Below are 22,323 nucleotides of genomic sequence, written 5' to 3'. Positions count from 1 at the left end.
CACAGAAGCTCCGTGTGATTAGAAGTCTCTGCAGATTCGGCTCCTGCCCAGCACAGAGCTCAAACAGCAGGAGCGTAAATCGGAGCTGAAGGGCTCTGGCGGAGCTGCAGCCGGAGAGCAGCATGCCCAGCCCTGCCCCTGCTCCCTCCTGCTCACCAGCGAGAGCTGAGGGGGTCAGGGGGAGAAACGTGAATGCTCGAGAACACAGACACATTCTTCATAAAGCACACCTAATTAGAAATGTCAGGTCTCATTATGAGCCAGAGCTCTGCTAGATAGGAGTCCCATTACTCAGGAGATACGTACATGGAAGACAGGCATCGTTTCTTAAAGATGTACACATCTTTACCCACACCGTACCCAAAGGGAACAGTTTCATCACGTGGGGGTGGAGGCAGCACCAACTCTGTAAGAGCCAATGCCGACTACATGAAGGAGACACTAGGAGAAGCAATGCCAGCACTCTTTCGTACATACAACTTCTATATCCTCCTTCCCTCTGAAAGGCTAGGAGCAATCATGCCTAACGCACCCTTAAAAGGCTATCACAACATAGTCAACCAGCAGTTTACAAGAGGCCCTGTTCATTTCCCATTTAAATCATTAGGAAGAGTCCATTAACATCAAAGGGAGCAGATTTTGGACTTAAAGTGTAAGTTTATCTTTCCTACCTCTGCATATAAGCATCCAAAACCCTCTATCAAACCACTATCCATCCTGGTCTCCAAAGTCCAGATATGTTTCATATTCATTGGACACCAGCATCTGCATCTAATACCAGAAGCTTCCATGTCAAGCATCTAAAGGTCTTTTGTGGCGCCCTGATGAGCTCTGAAGGAAGGTGGGCCAGGCCTGCCGCCAGGAAAGGAGCAGATCTGGAAATGTAGTTGCTATAGGTTTTGCCATTCTTGAGAAAAGCAGTTCAGGTGACGCTATACTGTAAATGAAGGTATTTACCTCTTCCCTCATAGCGCATTGTTTGTGTTAAAATTCACCTGGCTTGACTCTGAAGGCCAACTGCAAAGACACAGCCATTAGCAGTTTTCCTCATGAAGATTTGGCTGCAGTGAGCTCCCTTCAGGCTACACGGAGGGTGTAAACCAAGCCAGGATTCTTCAGGGCTGTCTGCAGTTTTAGGCTTCAGGGGAATAAATAAGAAAGAGACTCAAACCGCTTTGCACAATGCAACAAAAGGATTCCTTTGGCAGAGCAGCAGGGCAGAATTAATTCCTTCAGCAGGCAAAAGAAACCCAGTCATTATACAGTATTTGCTGTCTTAATAGTACAAAAATAGGACGTTTTTACTTATTATAGTTTGGGTTTGCTCTATTTCACATCACTATATCTAAGTTCCAAACAAAATACTTCAGCCAAACATAATGAAGGAGGAGGGCAGCTTGGCTAGAGCAGGGCCGAGTACGGACAATGCATTAACTGTACTTCCCACTGGACTAACAAATCAGCACTTGTCCACCCCAGCGTTTAGAAAATAAAGGACCTCTTCATGCCCCGGACTCACATGGCTGTAACTGCAGTTATTGTTCTACCACTGTATATTAAAACTGGATACACCATCTGTATTAGTCCGTCTTTCTCAGAAATGGACTTGGTAGTCTAATCTCATCCAGCCTAAGGTCAATGATTTGAATATGAGACGTGACTAGATATGAGAAGACCTTCAAGCCTGCAAGCATTTGTTCTTAGGTTCTTTAGAAATCTTCAGTCTAGACACTTGAATAAAATGTCACAGTTACAGAAGCCGCAACTACTGTGGTTATGCCACACATACCCAGTTCTGCAAGGGCAGGGATGCTCTTCATCACCAGCAAGAGAAACACGTATCTCATGTACTCTTATTGCCCCAAAAGCCTACACTGTAGTTCACCAGTTACCTTAGGGTGACTGCTGTCCTCAGAGGCTGCTAATGACAGCAGTTAAACTCATTTCACTTGTTACATGCTCAATCTGAAAATAAGTCTCATAAATGAGAACGGCAGCAAAGGAATTCGAAGTGCTCCACAAGAGGTGCAGATTTCATCTCTCCCCCAAGTAGCCTTTGGCCATTGCTGAGACTGCTGATTAAGGACAGCAATTTAATTCTAACTGGAACAGTGATTCTATATAAAAATAGCCCAGAGCATTCGCTCATCAGAAGTATCAGGAAACTACTCTCAAAAACTCAGCACCCAGCCACCATACAAAAAGGGGGGAAAAAAGACCCCCAGCTCTCCACCACTTTTTCTGGAGACTGAACTATTTATGAGCCTCAGGCAAAGTTTCCTAGGTCAAGAACACTTTTGTAATTCTTTCCATAGCAGCACAAAAGCATGTGATACCTTCACTTGTGCTCACTGAAGTACTTCTCTGTGCTTCCCCAACAAGCACTAAAGACAGAATGTGTGAAATACATAAACACAACCCAAATAAGCTTTGCGAATCTGCAGAATATACAACTATGGGATACTTTTCACCCATCCTAGATTGCCCTTAGCGTGCCAGCCTTCCTTTAGGATATTTGAGTAACTTGTACTCCCGTTTCTCAGAGAACTGTTGAGAATTAAAAGGCTGACTTAATCACTGTTGTGTTCACAATGACCAACATGTGTGTGTACGCACATGTGTGTGAACCATCCTGTTAATAAATTTGCCCCGGAAGTTGTCGTGTATAATAAATGGCAAAGCTAACAGATCAAAAACTTGACATTTAGAGTTAGTCCTCTCATGTGAAAATGTCACTGGAGTTAATATTGCTCCAGCCTTGACCCCTAAACTCTTTCTCACAAAAGATCTATGGAGGAGAGACAGTGGGCAAAGCAGCACAGAAGATACCAAGAAACTGGACCAGAGATTTTTAAAGACAACAACCACTGCAGATTTGAGGCTTTGTTTTATATACCAAACCAACCTTACAGAGAAAGACATGAAAGAAATTGGAGGAAAAGACCACAGGAGAGAAAACAGCAAGACTACTAAGCATCACTGAGATGTGATCGCCTCCACAGCTTTACCAGATGTTACTGCAGTTTCCATGGGAAGGGTGTAGGATCTTTCCTAAGTCATTCTAATTCTTGTTATGGACACCGGACTCCAGATTCATCCTTGCAATGCGTTCTAAGCCTCATGTGTTCTTTAAGACAACCATTGAGGCCCCTCAGATTCACATGGTACTTTTACCAATGGGGAATAAGAGAACATGTCCTGTGTAAAGAAGCTCACTTCCAGATGTGCAGGATATTCATGCATTTAACCTCCATCAGTGTTAACAGATTTGTACATGTTAATCTTTTGCTCATGGGGTCCACACTAAACAGCATCATCTCATCATTCAGCTGCCCACTCCTTTAGCCTACATTTTATGCACATCTGTTGGAAATACCATGAAATGCAGTGGTAGAGTGGTTCTGCTTAGTTACACCAAAACTTTGCCAAAAACACATTTCTGTGTTCACGTATAAAACATCAGAGGTTAGGGAAGTGATGATACACACACAGCCAAAGTAACTCTGGTCTACTCCTTCTTTGCAAGGGAATCCTAGAGTCAAGGTACTTCGGATTCAATTCAGAAGATACAATGGCATTAACAACTTACACACTTATTTTTCTTCTGACATTTGCTACTATCACAGTTCAGACAACCAACAGTGACCTGGAGGTCCGACATTTCCCAGCAGATAAGACCAGCTGGACTATGGCTGCAGGCTCTTCATTCTACCAGCTGATCTTTCAGAGCTGAGAAGTTCCCAGCACAATGAATCCATCATGCTTCATTCACAACAACAAATATGTGCTTGCGTTCTTTAAAAAGCAGTTAAGTACATTAATTATTCAACACAACCACAACTTTGGAAAAATACTACTTTCAAGTCCTTTTTTTGACCTGGACAGGAGGAGCCAGAGTGAAAAGGTTTGAGCTGTAGATAGTGACACTGTCCAGTGACAGGTGATGTAGCTTGGGATGAGGAAGAGACCCATCCTAGACAGGGTTTGGTATTTTTCTTCCTCAATCTGGGAGACATTTACTGACTGTTCACAAGTAACAATACACACAAATGCATCCCCTGCCTCCTCTGAAAATACATGTAATAATTGCCTTGGAAGAGCACTGAGAAACCATAATATTCGAGAGGGATTCAAGCCCCTAAAATGAAGAACTGCCTGTAAAAATGGCACATACTGTCACATGTAGTATCAATTCCATAGCATTCCATTTGCCCAGGTGATTTCCACCTTCTAATCCATTACAAAGAGCTGCCAATTAACTCACACCTTGAGACAGTAAATATCAATACAAAACCAAGGTCCATACAACTCAGATGTTGACAGTCTCACACTTCCTAGATTTAGCCTACTGCATCCACAGTGTAATGAGGGTTTCTTACAGGACGAAAGGTACGCTGAATGCAGAGAAGAGAGGGAAGAAAAAAGGAAACAGATGCAGCTTTTGCAAAGGTAGCTAACAGAAATCATTTCCTCTGAAAGCCAAAACAAAAGGCACAGGCTTCTGATATACCAAAAATAAATGTAATACACACTTCTACCCTGTAAATTAGTTCTTCACAGGTGAATAGATGCAGCTCCTCTGCATTCCCATTTCACCTATTCCCCTCTAGCCTCTCCAACTTCCACAGATAGTCTTTTCCAATGCAGCTAAAACACAAAAATGCAGAAAAGCCAGCAATGTCTTCATTTGGCACATTCTTGGAACTGTGATTTGATGTTAATTCAAAAGTATTTACAACTAATTTAATCATCTTCCCAGCTGATGCTGCAAAAGGAATCAGTTTAGAAATGAAAGCCTCACCAATCACTCAAAAACATCACAGACTGGGAAGGGTGTCTGAAAATACCTGTCCTTCACCTCTCACAACCTGTTCCAGTCCCTTATATACACACACATCTTCCTCCTTCACCCCATAAAACAGATCGTTTATCATTTTTTATAGAAGCTTAAACTGAGCTTGACACCACCAGGCTACAGATGTTTACAGGCTATTTTTGTTAAAGTTCCACTTTTACTGCAAGATTGCTTCAGTCTCTTCACACCATTAGAAAGAAATTTGACAGGCAAATATTCCGACGCTAACAAACAAGCCCGTCCATCCCCCTGGCACGTTCATTAGCACCTACCTTTCCCCGTAGTCATTATCTGCAGTGCTGGGGAGATGCTGGGGAAGAGCACTGCGCTCCAGGAGCGGTCCCACAGTACATGTCTCTCGGCAAATTACCCACCAGCAAACTCTCCACCCTCCGAAATGACTTCTCCGTGTCACCCAGCCGACGACTGCCACCTCTCCTCCAAAATAAAAGCCTGCCCAGCATTCAGCTCAGCGCCATGCGTCCTCCTATGCCTGCTTGCTCGCATCCCTCCCTTCTAAATTTGAGAGTTTAAAGTCCAGGAGGCATTAATATGCTTGCTTACAACGCTGTGTAACAGAGAGGGAGCAGAGCTCGTCTTGTCCATTTATACCTTCCACAAGGACGTACTATCAGTTAATAGCACTCATTCAAGTATCACTCAGACATTCCTGCTCTGCTCTCTCAGCCCCCATGCAGGCAAAGGGGTATTTCCTTGCCTTTTTTTTTTTAATGCCACAGGAATGCTGAGTCAATGAAATAAATTTTCTATTTGATTTTCAACTTAAAAACAGTATTCACAGAGAACAAGCCATAAGGGAACTTAAATTGCACAAGGAGATATGAATGCAGAAAATCACAGTGCAGCGTTTGTTGGTTCAGAACCTCTCTGTGTTATCAGACAGTCATCCCTCCTTCCAGTCTCTAATTCTGGTGCTTGGATGTGTGTTGACAAACAAACAATATCCCACCCACAGACGCATGGCAACGCTTGGCAAACATGGGTGATTTTTCCTCCTTATAATAAATATCAAAATAGCATTTCAGTGACACTGCTTTATTAACAGCAAAACACAGGAATCTACAATAGTTCTATTTCTGTCTAATCGCCTCCAAGTTGTCAACTTCATCACAAATAGAATTAATTCAACAAGGAGCGTATTTACCTTAAGCAATACCTCAAATACAGTTATACTCAGAGCAACACTGCTCCTTCTTCATAGGCTTTCAGTAACCGGAATTAACACATCTGCTACTTTAGCACTGTTTTCAATAACCTGCATTCTCTTAGAACATTAACTCACACAGGCAACTACTGAACCTGCATCCTCACCTTACTCTGTGCAAGTATCTGGGGGGGAGAGATCTCAGCTCCAGACTTCTGGTTTTAAGACCACCTGCTTTGATTTCCTTGCAGCCCAAGACCACTGCCACCTCCACTGTCCCTAAATCTTCTTGTCCTCAGAAAAGTCAAAATTCAGCATGGCACAAGAAAGTTCAATCCGCCCCCTTCCCACAGGTACCACACTGGCACACCACCGCAGCACACCTCCACGCACCAGTGCAAGTTGTATCACATAAAAAAAAAAATGAGTGTTTACATCGAAGAATGTTATATTACAATATTGCAATGATAAAGAGCATAAAAAACACACCAAAACATTTTGGTTACTAATAGCTTTTGTTTGGGTCATCATTTCCTATCAGCTGTATCTCTCAGCAGATCACTTATTTCATTCTTAATCTGTTCTGAACCTTGATTATAAAGTCTTCTGGAGTCCAGGTCTGATCCAAAGTCAATTCAAACCCATGGAAAAACTGTATACGCTTTGTGTTCAGGTCCTTCTAGACATAATACCAAGGAAACCCGTGCAGCATAAATTTCTTGGAGTCTCTGTTTATGTCCAATAGCCTCTCCCTGCATCACATCCAGCTAAAGATCATCGCACAATGCCACATGAAGACAGCAGCTGACTAGCTGGCAATTATTGGCTCTTTCATGCTGAAAATGTATTTGTCCTAGGGGAATAAGGCATCTGCATAATTAGCAAAAGCAGTTACACAAAAAATAATTAGCTCGCTGAAAGCCCAAAGGGGGAAAAACTATAATTTTTGCTTCAAGAGGCTGACTAATTATACACCAAATAACAAAACAGAGATGCACTGAGAATCATCGAGAAATCCAACGTGGATTTTAACTTCATATTCTAGCTATAAGGGCTGCTGCCTAGCAACAAGCAGCATACTTCGGCACGCCAAAACCTCCCTCTGACTTAATGAAACACCTCATATTACTATGCAAACCTCCCCCACCCCACTACTCATTTGATTCTTGTATTACTATATGATAAAAACAAAGCCTAGCCAAAAAAAAAAATCAAGCAATTCAAGATAAACACAAAGAAGCATTAATGGACCACAGTATAGAAAGATAAGTAAATATAACACACATGAATTATTTTCATAGATATAAAATTCACATTCTGATTAGAGTTGATTTATTCATGGGATCAGGAAATGCCTTATTTTAAGCACTTTTTCTAGTAGACTAAGATTTCCGTTTGCTCGTGCCTTGGGAACCATTAACTAAGAAATCTTTAACAACTTAGAGCATGCTTGCTAACCTCCAAATTACTCCTGATATACAAATAATGCTGCTGCAATTGCTTTCTTTTACTTGAATCCTCAGTGAGCTGGTAGAGGAAACTTATCCCAAACAGTACTCTCAGAGCTAAGAGACCAGATTTTAGTTATCCTCCTTCTTTGACCAGTACTTTCGCCATATTTCACCATTTCAGAAGCCACAGTTGCTTTCCCACCTGCCCAATACCACTATGTTCTGCAGTAAGTCAGGTTTGACAACCACTTTCAAGTCTTGTCGTAATTAGCACCACTCCAATGCTCCGTTATGAGTGACACTTTAGCCAACAGCTTGCTCTTGGTTACCCCCCGACGCTACCCACCAGAAGTTTAGACTCACCATAGTCACCCATAAGACCGCATTAAAAAAAAAAATGTCAGACATTGTGTTTGCTACTGATCTGGGAAGTCATGATACAGCTTCAGTTAGCCTTTCCATTTCAGAGCCACGCATTAACCCTAAACAACAGAAAGCCCTTCCCCAGGGGGCGAAGCGGGTTACTTTTCATTCGGATCTGTTCTGCAGCTTCTACACACCCGACATGGGGAGCAGCTCTGAGCAGAAAACCCACTGCAAGGGAGCTGACGCTGCTCCTTCTGTAGTGCCATCTTACGCTGACAAAGGCTTACAGACGACAGTCTGCACAAACATTTGCCAGTCTGCCTCCCAAAACCTCCGGGACACTCATGCAGCCTGCATAGAGATAGAAATAGAACACGCTGGCTACAGAGAGGGACTACCATGAGCTTTTAAGACAGTACAACTCCACTGTGTTGCTTGAAGTCATCTGATCCAGGCCATAGAACGTGAAGGTTAAAGTGTTAGTATTGCACGCACACACTTACAGCCCTTACAATCTGAAAGGAGCGGTATTAATGGTAACAGACAGACATTCCCCATAATCAATAGCAGACTCCGCCAGACTCAAAGGATTAACAAGATCGAGACAGCTACTTCCTGAGAAAGGTGAATCTTTCGGATGTGCAATATTTTTGTCATCACCTTTCCTGGTGATGTTGACAGCTGCTGAAAGCGTCACCTTTGTTCAGAAGCTGCAGGAGGCGTCAGGGACACAAAAACCTGACAAACTTAGCTTGTCTTTAGGCCATAATAAACTTGTGACCATGGATGAAGATAAGCCTCCTCCACTGGATTATACAACCTCAAAAAGATAAACTGGAAGTTGCACAGAGCTGCTGACACATTAGATACGGTGAGCATGTACGTTCTATTTGTGCTGTGCTTGGAGGGCCAGGAAGGATCAACAAACCAGCCTATAGCACTATGAGAAACTGAACCCTCCCTCAAACGCACACAAAGAGGTATTAATAACCAGTGTTCTCATTATTAGCTTCACAAATAAGAACTATTTTAAAATTAACTCATGCAGCTACTGACATTTTTTATGGTTAGGGAGGATGAAAAGGCCCTGGCAGAGCAGTGGGAGATCCTTATCCTTTCCACACCCTGGTCTCTGACCCCATAACACCGCTCCATTATCCCCAGCTCCATTCCCCCCAGGCTGCTTTTCAGTCTCAGTGCCCACACAGGAGCTTCAACAGAGGAGAAGTGCTAACACACGTGCTCTGGGCATTGCATCCAGCCACGGCACGAGCAAGGAGGGCGAGACATCAGCAGATCAGGTGAAGCAGAGTGAGGGAAGACATGAGTACTTGAGGCTAGAAGCCTAAAAAGCCCATCAATGAAGTCAAGGACATGAGATAGGGTATGTAAGGCCCCAGGCACTATATCTGCAATAAAGCTAAATCTTCAAATTCATCTAAACAGTGACAGAGGAAGGGATATTAGAAGAAAAAAGTAATTCTCAACGAAGCCTAAAACAAGCAGACCTAATATACATAGACACTTTACCTGCAGTTACAGGAAAGAAAAAAAAAGTGTTCCTAAGGAATCCTTCCTTAGGAATTTTAGAACAGATTATTTGCTCTCTTGGAAAGAGATGGCACTCTAAGAACTGTCAGCCCAGAAGAGGTCACCCTCATTGTCTCATCTTGTTCCTTTTGATATCTTCAGTGGTGCCAGCAGCCCTGAATCACATCACAGCGTGCACTGGGAGGCTCAGTCTAGAGATCAGAACTACCTCTCAAAAGCCAATGATTCGCAAGCGATGTCTCTGGTACTGTTCTGGGACACACACGTGAAAATGACTGCACAGCTAAAACTCATGTTGCAAGTTTAAGGTAACTCTAGTTTCTTTCTCTTAATTGATGTTTATTCTTACACATTTCTCACCTATTGCATACTAAATACTCTTCTAATCAGCTGTGGCACATCGCATTTTCTAAGATCACCTTCATTTGGATTAGAAGAGCCCTCCATAAACAGCTTAAATTTAGCTAGCAGCACATTAAGCTCCAAAATCTTTCCCCCTCCCACTAAAGCAAGTCAACAGAAATCCCACCCACAGCCATCTTCCCACCACAGCTTTTGTTTAACACGTCCATGTAGCAACACATCTCACCCCAGAGCACAAGCATGTCTCCTGGAACTCCAGACAACAGCAATCTGCATAGTACAACAATGCATCAAGTTAACTTTTTCTTTTTTTGAAACCCCATTTTATTCCACTACTAGCAAAACAAACAAATCTACCCTTGCCTAGCCAAGTGGAAAACAGAAAAGTTGGATCAGCAGTAAGCTTGTTTCAGTTTGAGATAGGATTTCAGAACACCGGGAGGTTGTAAACATCAAGATGTTTGCTAAGGGATTAGATATTTACTTCCCTCCTTTTAAAAAAGTACAAGGATATTTGTTTCTCAACCGCACTTTTTTGCCACTGTAAGCCTCATTTACTTATGCAGCCATTGTTTTCCCACATTATGCAAAAGCACAGCTTTAACCCATTCCATCAGAGGAACCCGCACTAGGTCTTCAGCATTCCCAGACATACAAGAGAATCACATCACATTTCGGATGACATATCCAAAATATAACTTCAGAACTTTCAAATAAGTCCATTTTATTTTTTCCTGCAGGGACGAAGTTCACCGTATTTCAAAATGGATACAGCAAGAAGAATAGTGCCTAGACCACTCTGCTCTCTTGGCGTCTAAGAGCACGATGGGAAAGATTGGGGACATCAGCTCTCCTGCTCTCAGCCTTGCAGAGGGTGTGAGCGTGATAGGAACCCATGGGACTGAACCCAAGTTCTTCATCTCTGCTCTAGCTGGCTGTTGGCAGAAAGTCTAATTCCCTCACCAATAATTTTCTCCAGAATCTATCCCTAAAAAAAAAAAAAATGACACTTACTGAAAGTCTTTTCTAGCTCATAAATTTACCTATGAGAAAAGCAGTAATAGACATTTGTTTTTAAAGCAAGCAAAATACTTGCCTCGGACAAGAAAGAACAGAATTAAGGCTCTGACAAGGGCTTTGACTATCAGTTATAAACATAGGAAGTACGTAAACTTAGGAGCGGCAAAATACGGTGCCTAAACAATATCAGCTTTAAATGGAACACTCCTACACTAATATGTACGCTTTCTGTGATATTTAGGGCATTAAACTAAAAAGGCTTCTTCTCTGGAATTACTATTTAATTTACCTTATGAACAGTTTAAACAAAGATGAACATGGACCTGAAAACAGAAGATATATTTCCCTAATGACACTCAAGAGGAAAAGGAAAACAGCTCTAACACCATCTTCTGTTCTTGAAACTTCAGCTTCATTCTCCGTCTTGATACTACCAGGAAGACAAAGCAGACCAACTAAACATCAATTTATTTTCTGCAAGAGCTATGTATTTCTGAAAAATCACCTAATACTTCACTTCCCCGACAGAACGAATGCTTGCTCTGTGTCCATTTGAATGCCACACCAATTGAAAATTGCTAAAAACACCAAAAAAGAGAATACAAGTACATCTACTCACCACCTGAACTCTGGATCATGTTTCCAGATTTTTGGACCTCGTCGAATTTTGTAAAAATTACATTCAACCTGTTTGAAAGTTAAAGAAAGAAATACACCATGAACAACTGAATTTAATTTTTAGGAATCTTCTAATTTAAGATGTTATGGGACAAATTTTCCTATGACCACATAAATCAAATTGCAAATAGTCTTTTTTAAAGGCAGCTTAGGTCTAAAAGCATTGACAATATTAGCGCATTCACAAAATTACATTTTAAGCTTGATCATTCTAAAAGCCCTAGATTTAAGCAAAGCCAGTTTTATGGAGTGCCTTTACACCATACTCTACTTGAAGAACGCAGAAATATAAACCAGCAATGGGTTGTGACATATGTTGCGCAGCTGGTCCCCACCAATTTCAATTTGGATCTTTGAAATCAAAACGCAGCCCACAGAAATCATGCAACTGTAGCAAAATTTTCGGACTAGCGTTGCCAGTTATTCCAGTGTGGACGATCCAGTAAGAAAAAAGGAATGGATCTGGGCAGCAGTTTCAGCTGCATTTGCTGCCTCGGGACAGTCCCCTTTATGGACACAGGAATTTTGAGTCCAGTTTCAGGTTTTCTGGGGGATTACCGTTCAGCCTGGAGAAGAGAAGGCTTGGGGTGACCTTATTGCGGTCTTTCTTATAAGACCTCTTCATATATTGAAAGACAAAGTGGGACTTTTTAGCAAGGCCTGTAGTGACAGGACAACAAGCAATGATTTTTAAACTGAAAGAGGGTAGGTTTAGATTGGATATAAGGAAGAATTTTTTTACGGTGAGAGTGATGAGCCACCGGAACAGGTTGCCCAGGGAAGTTGTGGATGCCCCATCATTGGAAGCGTTCATGGTCAGATTGGATGGGGCTTTGAGCAACCTGCTCTAGTGAAAGACGTTCTGGCCCATGGCACAGGGGTTGGACTAGATGATCTTTGAAAGTCTCTTCCAACTCTATGGACATTCTACGCTCACTCAGGTCATTGAGAGCACTGTCAGAAATATCAGTGTGGAGGGCAGTTATTTTAAAATTTAAGAAAAAAAAGTCACAACACGTAAAGGCTGATAAGAAAAACTGACAGGCAACTGATACTACAGAGAAATAAGAGATACAATTGGAAATACATTACTGAAGATGACATGTCTAACTGTAGATGCATTTCTAGTCCATTACTACTTTTCTTGTCTTAACTATTTGCAGAAATACTACAAAAACAAACAGCTTCACACATTTGTTTTTAGCCTTGACACTTCGTTCCCATTCATGTCACAGGTCCGATGGGGCAGAAGATCTTTATCACATCTCATTATCTGTTAACTACACATCTGTAATGTTTTTATTGGTTTTCCAAAGATGCTGTGGCATACTTGGGCAAAGGTACAGGAACCACATTAAGTGCAACCTCAGAAAGTGTTTGTAGGATCTAAAAAAAAAAAAAAACCAAACTACAAGCCAAACAACAAAAAACCCTGATCACAGGAAAAGGTTCAATCACGCAGCTCCTGAAGCCTTCTAAAGGAAAGATGGGAATAAAAAGCAGACCAAAAACAGTGAAGACATAAGGACATTCTTAACGTACCGAGATTGGGGTAATCCTTTTTTACTGAGATCAGCCCTTACACGTTCACCAACATGTCTATAAATTTCCACAAGGCTGTTTATTGCTGCATCTCGAACCTGAATGCAAGATATAAGAGAAATCAATCATCTTTATCATTTAAATAAATAAATCCCTGCCCTACCTTGGAGAAAGAAATTTGCATATTTCTCAGCAACAACAGTTGCCACTATACACATTACCACAGAGTTCATGAAGGAGCTCCCATCCCTGCATTTCAGGTATCAGCGGGTCTAATTTAATGGAAAAGGCAGTCAAGACACGAGATGAAAGGTTTTGTATGTAGGGACACACACAGGGAGCTGGGCTGCCTTTGCCAAACTCTACCCATTGTGTGCAACAGGTACATTCACTGAATAAAAAAAAAAGCGAGTAGAGAGACACAAATAGACCTTATATTCCTAGTACGTTATAAAACAAATGGATTTTAAATGCCATCTTCTGAACTTATGTTTCTGTGTTGATAACAATATGGGAGGGAGAGACAAGTAATCAATCACCTGAGTCACCATGAATTTTGCACGTTTTCCAAACTGATTTGGCAAGAAATTGCTGAGCACATCCTTCCCTCCACCCAACAGAAGAGCCACAAATCTGATTAGTGTCACCTTTCTGTACTGAGCCTCCATCAAACATGGCAGGCAGAGAAAGTAAGCTATCTGCTCTGTCTGCAGAAATGCCTATGGACGTATGCACTTCTGCTTCTCAGACGGTGGCCTGGCAGCTACCCAAGCACCCAGACACATCAGGACTAGTCACAGGGTATCTTGTGGGCACAAGCTAGAATCTCCTATAGGTGGGAGTCAGAGGGCAGGCATACAGGCCCTGCTTCCTAGCCATAAAATAAATAGAGGCAAGCACTTTACTCACACTTATCTCACTCCATTCTCCTGCCCTGCAGCCTTCCCATCCAGCAGGTCACTGCCACTTTCCGAACCACTGCCGTCACTCACGCCAGCCCTTACTTACTCAGGTTCTTACCTCTCCTCTCTCTGCCCATCAGCCCCATACGCCACCATGCAGCACTTCTGGACACAGCTCAGGGGGGACTCTGGTGTCCCTGGTTTCTGGGTTATGCAGACCATAACCCAGCCTCGCTCTCTGCCTCCGACAGCCAGGGAGAAGTGGCAGCACCCGCATCTCTGCCCACAGTGAGCCAGAACATCCCAACAAGCTCTGCCGTACCCCCAGCCTGACACCGTGTCCCCTCCGGCCACGGCACACAATGCAGCCAGCCATGGAAGTCCTCACTGCATCATCTGGAAGGACTGTGTGTGTACAGTTAACCAGAGAAACTGGGTAAATCCCATACTGGGTAAGGCAGGGAGCCCCTACTATCATACTTGGTTTAGTCTACCACAGCAATAACAAAGCTTTAATGCTCAATTTGCTCTTTGGGAAAATAGCCATAGTTTACATACTGTTGTCATACCAGATGCTCACTGGGTTGTGCAATTGCATTAGTTGAAAACAACAAAACCACTCTTTCTGAAAAGGGCAGTAACAGAACAGCTTCCACATCCACGACAAAAGACAAAAACACTGCGCTTGACCTGGATCTGTGTTTCTCCACCATCTCTCACCAAGAGAGGGCAGCATTGACCGAGCATCAGGTCCCCCAGAGCTCAAGAGGAGACACTGGCTGGGCAGAAGCAGCCCTAGGGGAGCCCAGGACCAGCCCCTGCCCCAGGACAGGAGCCGTTCAACCAGGAGCCACTTTGACAGCGATTTGTGTCGATCGGTTTGGGCACGGGCTTTCTGGGGATGAGGAACCAGACCCAGGAGAAGGGGCAAGAGATCAGCCTCATTTCCCCCTGCAGCTGAGTACTGGGGTAGTGAGCTGTGCATATTGGAAGACACAAGGAGGGAAAACACATATCGCTGCCCACACCAACTTTCTGATTCATTAACAGCTCACCAGTGGCAGGACCAAGGTGTCTGTCTGTGCAACAAGTCCAAGTCCTAAACCCAATATCCCCTTGAAGAGTAACAGCTTGCTCAGTCACAGCTCAGAACTACCAAGACCCTGAATATGAAATTTCCTCAGAAAATTCTTGGGTAAACAGGTTTATCATCCTGCATTGGCACAAGTAGCGAGGGAAGGCTGCTTCACACTCAGTCCTCCTGACAGCCATGGGAAGATGGCCAACTCTCCAGAGCCAATGTAAATAAACCCATGCCACCGTTGTCCACCCCACGCTTCCTTCCAGCTAAACGCCCACTCCAGACCTGGATCACAGATGCGTCACCCATGCTGGGAGGGCAACAGGGATATTCAAAAACTGCTAATACACGTTACATGGCATAAATTTGAATCCTGCTTCCCCACCTCCCTCTTCTCACTAACCTCCCATACTTGCATCTAATTTCAGGTTAGGTCCTGGGCAGGGCAGGACAAAAAGCACACAGAAGTGACAGATTTTTTTTTTCCAGCATGTATCTTCATTTGGGTTGCATCGCTGATTTAAGGTTCCTATACAGCTTGCCTTCTCTCCACACCTTATTCGGAATCTCCCCGTAACAACTTCTGGCAGCGCACATGGCCAGGCTGCCTGACTGGTCCCATTTGCCCTCCCTGCCCAGACTGGTTCTTTTCTGAAGGTGATGGGTGCTGCATCGAGCCCAGAGGGATCCCTACAGCCTCCCCTGCGTTCGGGCTGTAAGGCACAGGAGTTCCCTTCCCACAAAAGCCTCCTGCTCCATTCACCTCACCTGCAGACTCATGTTGTTCTGTTGGAACTCTTACAGTAATTGATATGCTGGTTTAGGCATACTTCAAATCACACCTCTTCCAAACCAGCCAAGGGCTCTTAATGAACAGCATTGTTCAGAGTTCACCACCAGCACCACAATTAGCAAATTTACCAACCAGAACAGAGAGCCCCGCTTACCAACAAGGCAATCAGCACAACCTTCAGACCTGACTCACAGCAAAAAGCTTACCTGGCTGTTTGGATCTCCAAGTAAGTTACATATATGTGGCACTATCTTACTCAGTGTTAAGCTCTGAGCTCCAGATCTGGGAATAAAGAACAAAAGAGCACCGGTGTGAGTCACAGAGCAGGCTCGTGTACAAAACATGGGTTTGCAGCAGGTTCCGACTTACGCATTGAGTGTTGCAATAAGGCAGAGGCAAATCCCTTCCCTTGTCCGGAAATTCTTGTGTTTGAATCCTCCTAGCATCCTGTCCCACACGTACTGTGGAAGACAGAAAAGAACGTGAGACAGAAAAAAAAGGACGCGGGGAAAGAGACAGATTCTTTCTTCCAACAGACATACAACATAACATCTCTGGAGCTTAAATAAAAGCTTTTCATTCACCCAAGCAGAACAGGACAAGAAGTAGAAAGACATTTTTAGATCTGACTAATTCTTTGCTCTGTGCTGACTGCACAGTAACTCCCCAGTAGCTAAAATGATGCTTTTACTTACAGAAAGAAAGTATCTTCCAAGGACCCAGAACAACTCCTCCAACATCCACCCTTCCACCCACCCATCCCATCCTTGGGAAATCCACTGACAGTGATGCTCCCATGTGTACCCTGACTTACAACAGCAATCACAAATGAAGCAAGTATCTCCTAATGAGGTGTAAGGAGATGAAGCCGTTTCAGTCAGAGACACAGGAGAAAACCCTCTGTCTGACAGAAGAAAGTTCTCCTTTTTAAGCAGCCATTTGCCCTCTCGCACTGCAAAGGGCTGTCGAGCGTACCTGAGGGTTAGCAGCTTGTTCCATGATTTTTAGCAGCAAGGTCTGATCCTGCTCCCTCACCGAGTCCTTTGAGTCTCCCAGCCTATCAAGTAAACTTGGCAGCACTGAGGAAAGAAAACAGGAACATCCAAATCCCTCACAAAACTGTCACAGCAGCACAGCCCCTCTGCTCTCCCCTCACCTAACAGAGGGACGAGCCTGAAGCCACCAAGAACCTCACAAGGGCTCTCCTGGGGAGAAAGAAGGCTTTGTGTGCACAGCAGCCAGAGAGGACCCCACCAGAGCGATGATATCCCCCCCTCACACACAGACCCCTTACCTGTGCCAATCTGAGCCTTGAAGCGATCTTGCAAGCGGGACACCAGCGCTGAAAGGATGTCAATCCCCAGGAGAACCACCTGCAATCACAGGACAGAAGGCGTTATAGGTGGCAGCCCTTCCCCCCCGGCCCCAGCCAAGGCACGCAGAGGTGGGAGCACCAGCACTTGCTCCCCAGGGAGAAGGGCCACCGGCACCACTCGCCCGGGTGACAGGGCTGCACAGATACACACAACTGCTCCTTGCACAGCATACGACAGACAAGCCGACTGGTTCACAGAACAGAAGAGCCCCCAAATTATTGCTCCCCGTGACATTTACAAGGCAAAATTCCCTGCCAAGAGCTTGACAAAGCCAACAACTGTAATTGCCACTCAATGCTAAATTCATACGTATATATGTGCAATGTACACATACCATATGCATAGCAATTTCAGTAGTTGCTGTAACTAGCAGTTTTAATTAATTGTGATTATTACACTTATAATTAGAAAATGGTGTGCACTAACAGCTGCCTAATTATTTACTTGCAGAAATTAAACCCAACACTTTCATGACAACTGAAACACGGGGAAAGGCATTTTGTTTGAGAGATGCTTCAGGACAGTCTGCAGATCAGAACCCCCACCCTGATTAGCCCCATTTAATAACAGTACAAAAAAAAAACCCAAAACATCACACACTAAATATACTGCACAGCTTGTATACTAAATACTTGGCAAGACCCTATAGATCGTGAGAGTTCTGTATGAGTGCCCTTCCCAGGTTTTTAGCAAGGCGCTGAGGTAGAAGCGTTACGGACCGCCAGGCTTCCGCGGGGGTGCCACCAGGGCTGTCACAGCGCAGCGGACGGCGAACATCCCGCACACACATGTACCTACAGTATCTATACATTCGCAGCAGCAGGGCCGCGGCTGCTGGCGGGGCGGCCGGCAGGGGGCGCGCTCCGGCGCCGCCCGGCGCGGCTGGCCCGCCCCCTATGCAAATAGAGGCCCGGCTGGCGCACTGCACTCTGGGTAGCGCCGCCACAGCCGACAAAAAGGCTTAAAACCGGAGCCGAGGGACGCGGTAGAACCGCCGCTCCCGCGCCGCGACCGGGAGGAGCGCGCCCCGGAGCCGGACGGCGGGGGAGACGGTCGGGCACCGCTGCCGCCCCTCGCCGGTACTGCGGCCGGGGTGAGCTCTCCCCTAGTGGCGACGCACCACACCAGACCGGCAACCGTCCTTATCTGGGGGTTGCGTGGCTGCTCAATGAACGCGTGGTGAGGGCAGCACTGCTAACGCCTTAGAACAACACACCAGCGCCCGCTTCGCGCGCGGCGCAATTTTTGGAACCTCGCACTGTGGCGCGTGCCCGGCGCGTTCCCAACAACGGCCGCTGCTACGGCTGACCCTGTCCCACGGATACACGGCTCTGGACGGCATCCTGAGCTGATCCACAGCACTGCCACTCTCGACGGCTGACCGGAGCTCCCACCCCCAGCTCATCGCATGGAGTCACGCCAGATGCAGCTCCACAGCAGCAAGGGAAGAAGCGATGAACAGAAGAAACAGCCTGCTGCACATCAAGTCTCCCAAAAAGAAAACTTCCTAATATAACTGCCTGGATCCAAACTTCCCCCAACGTACCACTTCACCTTCTCCAAACAGCTCCTGCACTTTTCTCCCATCACAGCAACCTACCACCGCCAAGTGCCCGGCCAGCTCCAGAGCCAGCTGCCTTCAGCCCTACCACTGCCCACTCGGCTCCTCCCAGCTGGGTACAGCAAGAGGACAGGCTTTAGGCCCTCGTTAGCCAACAGATGTTTTTAAGACAAGTCACTGGGCCTGTGAAATCCAGTCATCGTTCACAGCTGTCTGACCAGAGTCCCATCACAGCAGCATCCTGCCTGCAATCACCAAGGTGTGCCCCAGGGATAAATGGGATCCCAGGAGAGGAAAGGATCCATCTCTTCTAACTGCCTGCAAGCTGGGAAGAGCGAGGGGAACTCATCACTCAGACATTAAAGGAAACACAGGCACAGTGCAAACACAGCCAGTTACCCTGCGGTTCACCCCCAGGACAAGATGGGGAAGATGAGCTAAGCCTCCCAAGACTTTTTGCTGTTGTGCTGATAGAAATGGAGAGTAATGATTACAGTGGCAGCTTGGGCAGCTATTGAGGAAACAACCACTGGGGGTGAGCAAGTGTTGTTCCCTTCCATGCTGGATTCATTTTATCAACCCTGATGCACCACCTGCCTCCCAAACTGCTGAAGGTCAGAGGTGGAAAGTTGAAATCTTGTATGGATTGAGATCCAAGGGGCCTGTTAGAGAGACAGATAAAAGGAAAACCCAGGGCACAATTGTCAAATGAAGAATGAATTGAATTCCAGCCCTTGTTGCATTGGATTGACTGCACTGAAGAGCCCACCCCAGTTTACTGCTGAAGCGGTGACTGAAGCTCTGCCTGAATTAACACACACCAATGACCAGAAGGAACTTCAGGAGAGGGGAGACCATCACACAGGGCCAGAGCAGCGATGGGCCGCATCAGCAGCCACGCCACTGCTGTGATCTCACAGCACAACCCTTGCCGGGGAAGCCAGCCATCAGGCATTGCTCCACACCAAGGCACAGGAAGGGCAGCTCTCCACATGAAATTCCAGATAACACTGCAGTGCTGATAACTACGGAGCTATTCCAGGCCTTTACATCAGCACAGGTCTTGCTTCATGCTCCAAGCAAGGTAAGACTCACCAGTATCTGTAGGAGCACAGAGGCACCCAGCCCTCAACTGAGAAAACACCAGGTCAGCAGATGCTGCTTTTAGCCCCCTGCTTTATGCAGGCCCCAAAACAAGTGATCTCAGGTCTCCCAAACCCACTGCAGAAAGACATAGTGGCACAGCCCCAGCTCTGCCACTTTGCTTATTTGACTCCAGAGGTTCCCCAAGACAGTCAATAAAGCAATTTGTGCCATCCCATATTCAGCTCAATTGGCATCTGCTGCTGCTTTGTAATGTCTCAGAGTACTTTCCAGAGACACTAAGGGCTGTCAGCAAGCCCTTCTCCTGCCTCCCTCCAACTGCCAGGTCTCAAGGCACCACCATTCCCAGTAAACAAGCCTCTTGTTAGTTCCTGGGATGCAACACAGCCTTTCCCAATACAGAAAATACTTTTTTTTTTTTAAAGAGGTCATTAAAAACTTAGTTCAAAGAACTCAAAGCATCTGTCCTTTAATACATGTGTGGTGTTGAAAGACCTGCAGGCAGCTCCATGTATCAGACAGCAGATAGCCTACCATCATCTGCTCTAACAGTAAACGCTCAGCAAGCATGGCAGACAAATAAACACACCCAACACAGCTTAAAAACAAGACACACCTAAATGCACTCCCATAAAAGGGCAGGAAAGCAAACTGCACAATCCAGCACAAAGTGACCACAGTGAAACACAGCCTTGCACTACCCCAACAGCCTGCACTAACACAGCAGCTCCAGATCATAGTGGGGAAGAGATGAGCCCTTTCCTCCACCATCCGCACCATGCCACACACAGCAGAAATGTATGTGGTGGCTGCTGCTTCATCCCACCTCTGTTGCAGGGAATCATTGATGGGCTGAGCAGCCCATCCCCATGGGCTGGTTTCACTCCACTGGCTTCCTGATGGAGGACAGGCTGGATCGATGGGCCAAGGTCAGTTCTATGAGGTTTAATAAGGCCAAGTGCCAGGTCCTGCATTTTGGTCACAACAACCCCAAGCAACGCTACAGGCTTGGGGAAGAGCGGCCGGAAAGCTGCCCAGCAGAAAAGGACCTGGGGGTGCTGGTGGACAGCCAGCTTAACATGAGCCAGCAGTGTGCCCAGGTGGCCAAGAAGGCCAACAGCATTCTGGCTTGTATCAGGAATAGCGTGGCCAGCAGGAGTAGGGAAGTGATTGTGCCTCTGTACTCAGCACTGGTGAGGCCTTACCTCGAGTACTGTGTTCAGTTCTGGGCCCTGCTGTACAAGAGGGACATTGAAGTGCTGGAGCGTGTCCAGAGGAGACCTCCCAGGCTGGTGAGGGGTCTGGAGACCAGGTCACATGAGGAGAGGCTGAGGGAGCTGGGCATGTTTAGTTTGGAGAAGAGGAGGCTGAGGGGAGACCTCATTGCCCTCTACAACTACCTGAAAGGAGGTTGTAGAGAGGTGGGTGTTGGCCTCTTCTCCCAAGTGAATAATGACAGGACCAGAGGAAATGGTCTGAAGTTGCAGCAGAGGTGGTTTAGATTAGATATTAGGAAGAACTACTTTACTGCAAGAGTGGTCAGGCCCTGGAACAGCCTGCCCAGAGAGGTGGTTGAGTCACCATCCCTAGAGGTGTTTAAGAAATGTCTAGATGTGGCACTTCAGGGCATGCTCTAGTGGCAGAGATTGAGGGGTTTTTTTGTGTGTGTATGGTTGGACTCGATCTCAAAGGTCCTTTCCAACCATGAAGATTCTATGATTCTATTCTATGATGGACCTTCCACACCTAGCAGCTTCAGACCCCAATGCGAATGCTGGAGGTACAGTCTCTACCCCAGCTGTGCCACCATCTTGCTTCATGCTCAGTTTCCTCATCTCCAACACAGTGGTGACATCTTTTAGCTGTTTCACTTTGGAGTCTGTCTATGAGGTCTTTCTTGGACAAGGAAAAGGAGGTGGAGAAAGACAACCTTCTAAATCTCAAAGTGAAAAAAAAAAAACCTGCAGGAGAATTCAACCAAGTTTTTGTTTTTTAAATACTTGCTTAGATAATCTTTTGGATTCATAAAGACACAGAAATGCACTTGCGTACCTTAAGTAGACTTAATATATTTGTGAAAAAGGAGAACACTTCAGATTTCACATTGAGAAGCCTGAGACAAGCACCAATGTTCCACAGCACTGACTGATGACTAATGCTCATCAGTCAGACAGGGAGCAGTTCTAATTCCTCAAGACATGAAACATCCACCAAAACTGAACTGGAGACCCAAGACCAAGCAGGAGCTAAAGTTATCACACATTTGCAGATTTAGTTTTGAAGCCAGGTATGTATTTTGGGTCAGGACAGCAATAATACAACTCCCAGCAGACAGACAGACAAAGTTAGCTTATGAAATGCTGACTGCTGTATTCCACCTGCACACAAGTCACCTCATCATGCACACATCCACCCTGGAGGACTAAGTCCTCCTCCTGCCATTCCAGCAGTTAACGTTTCGTGTTCCAAGGCAGGATCACATCTGCACCAGTGAGCGCACTGCCCCAGACCAACG

At 45.4% G+C, this 22,323-nt stretch overlaps 1 protein-coding gene and 1 non-coding gene across 2 annotated transcripts in view; one reads left to right on the top strand and one right to left on the bottom strand.

Moving 5' to 3' along the window:
* Window positions 1-22,323, bottom strand: part of CLASP1 (cytoplasmic linker associated protein 1) — a 184,801-nt gene that overhangs the window by 117,517 nt on the left and 44,961 nt on the right. Inside the window, exons 3-8 of the mRNA XM_063341540.1 lie at window positions 17,062-17,140; window positions 16,743-16,846; window positions 16,137-16,228; window positions 15,974-16,049; window positions 12,992-13,089; window positions 11,391-11,458 (exon numbers count right to left, since the gene is read on the bottom strand). Coding sequence (XP_063197610.1) covers window positions 11,391-11,458; window positions 12,992-13,089; window positions 15,974-16,049; window positions 16,137-16,228; window positions 16,743-16,846; window positions 17,062-17,140 — 517 coding nt within the window. The remainder of the gene's footprint in view (window positions 1-11,390; window positions 11,459-12,991; window positions 13,090-15,973; window positions 16,050-16,136; window positions 16,229-16,742; window positions 16,847-17,061; window positions 17,141-22,323) is intronic.
* On the top strand, window positions 18,279-18,396 carry LOC134519092 (U4atac minor spliceosomal RNA). The gene has a single exon (XR_010072142.1). It is a non-coding gene; the product is annotated as a U4atac minor spliceosomal RNA (small nuclear RNA).

This window comes from Chroicocephalus ridibundus, chromosome 7 (genome assembly GCF_963924245.1).
Source record: "Chroicocephalus ridibundus chromosome 7, bChrRid1.1, whole genome shotgun sequence".
Classification (NCBI taxonomy): domain Eukaryota; kingdom Metazoa; phylum Chordata; class Aves; order Charadriiformes; family Laridae; genus Chroicocephalus; species Chroicocephalus ridibundus.
The sequence above is the reverse complement of the archived record's forward strand: the minus strand, read 5'-3'. Positions and strand labels throughout refer to the sequence as shown.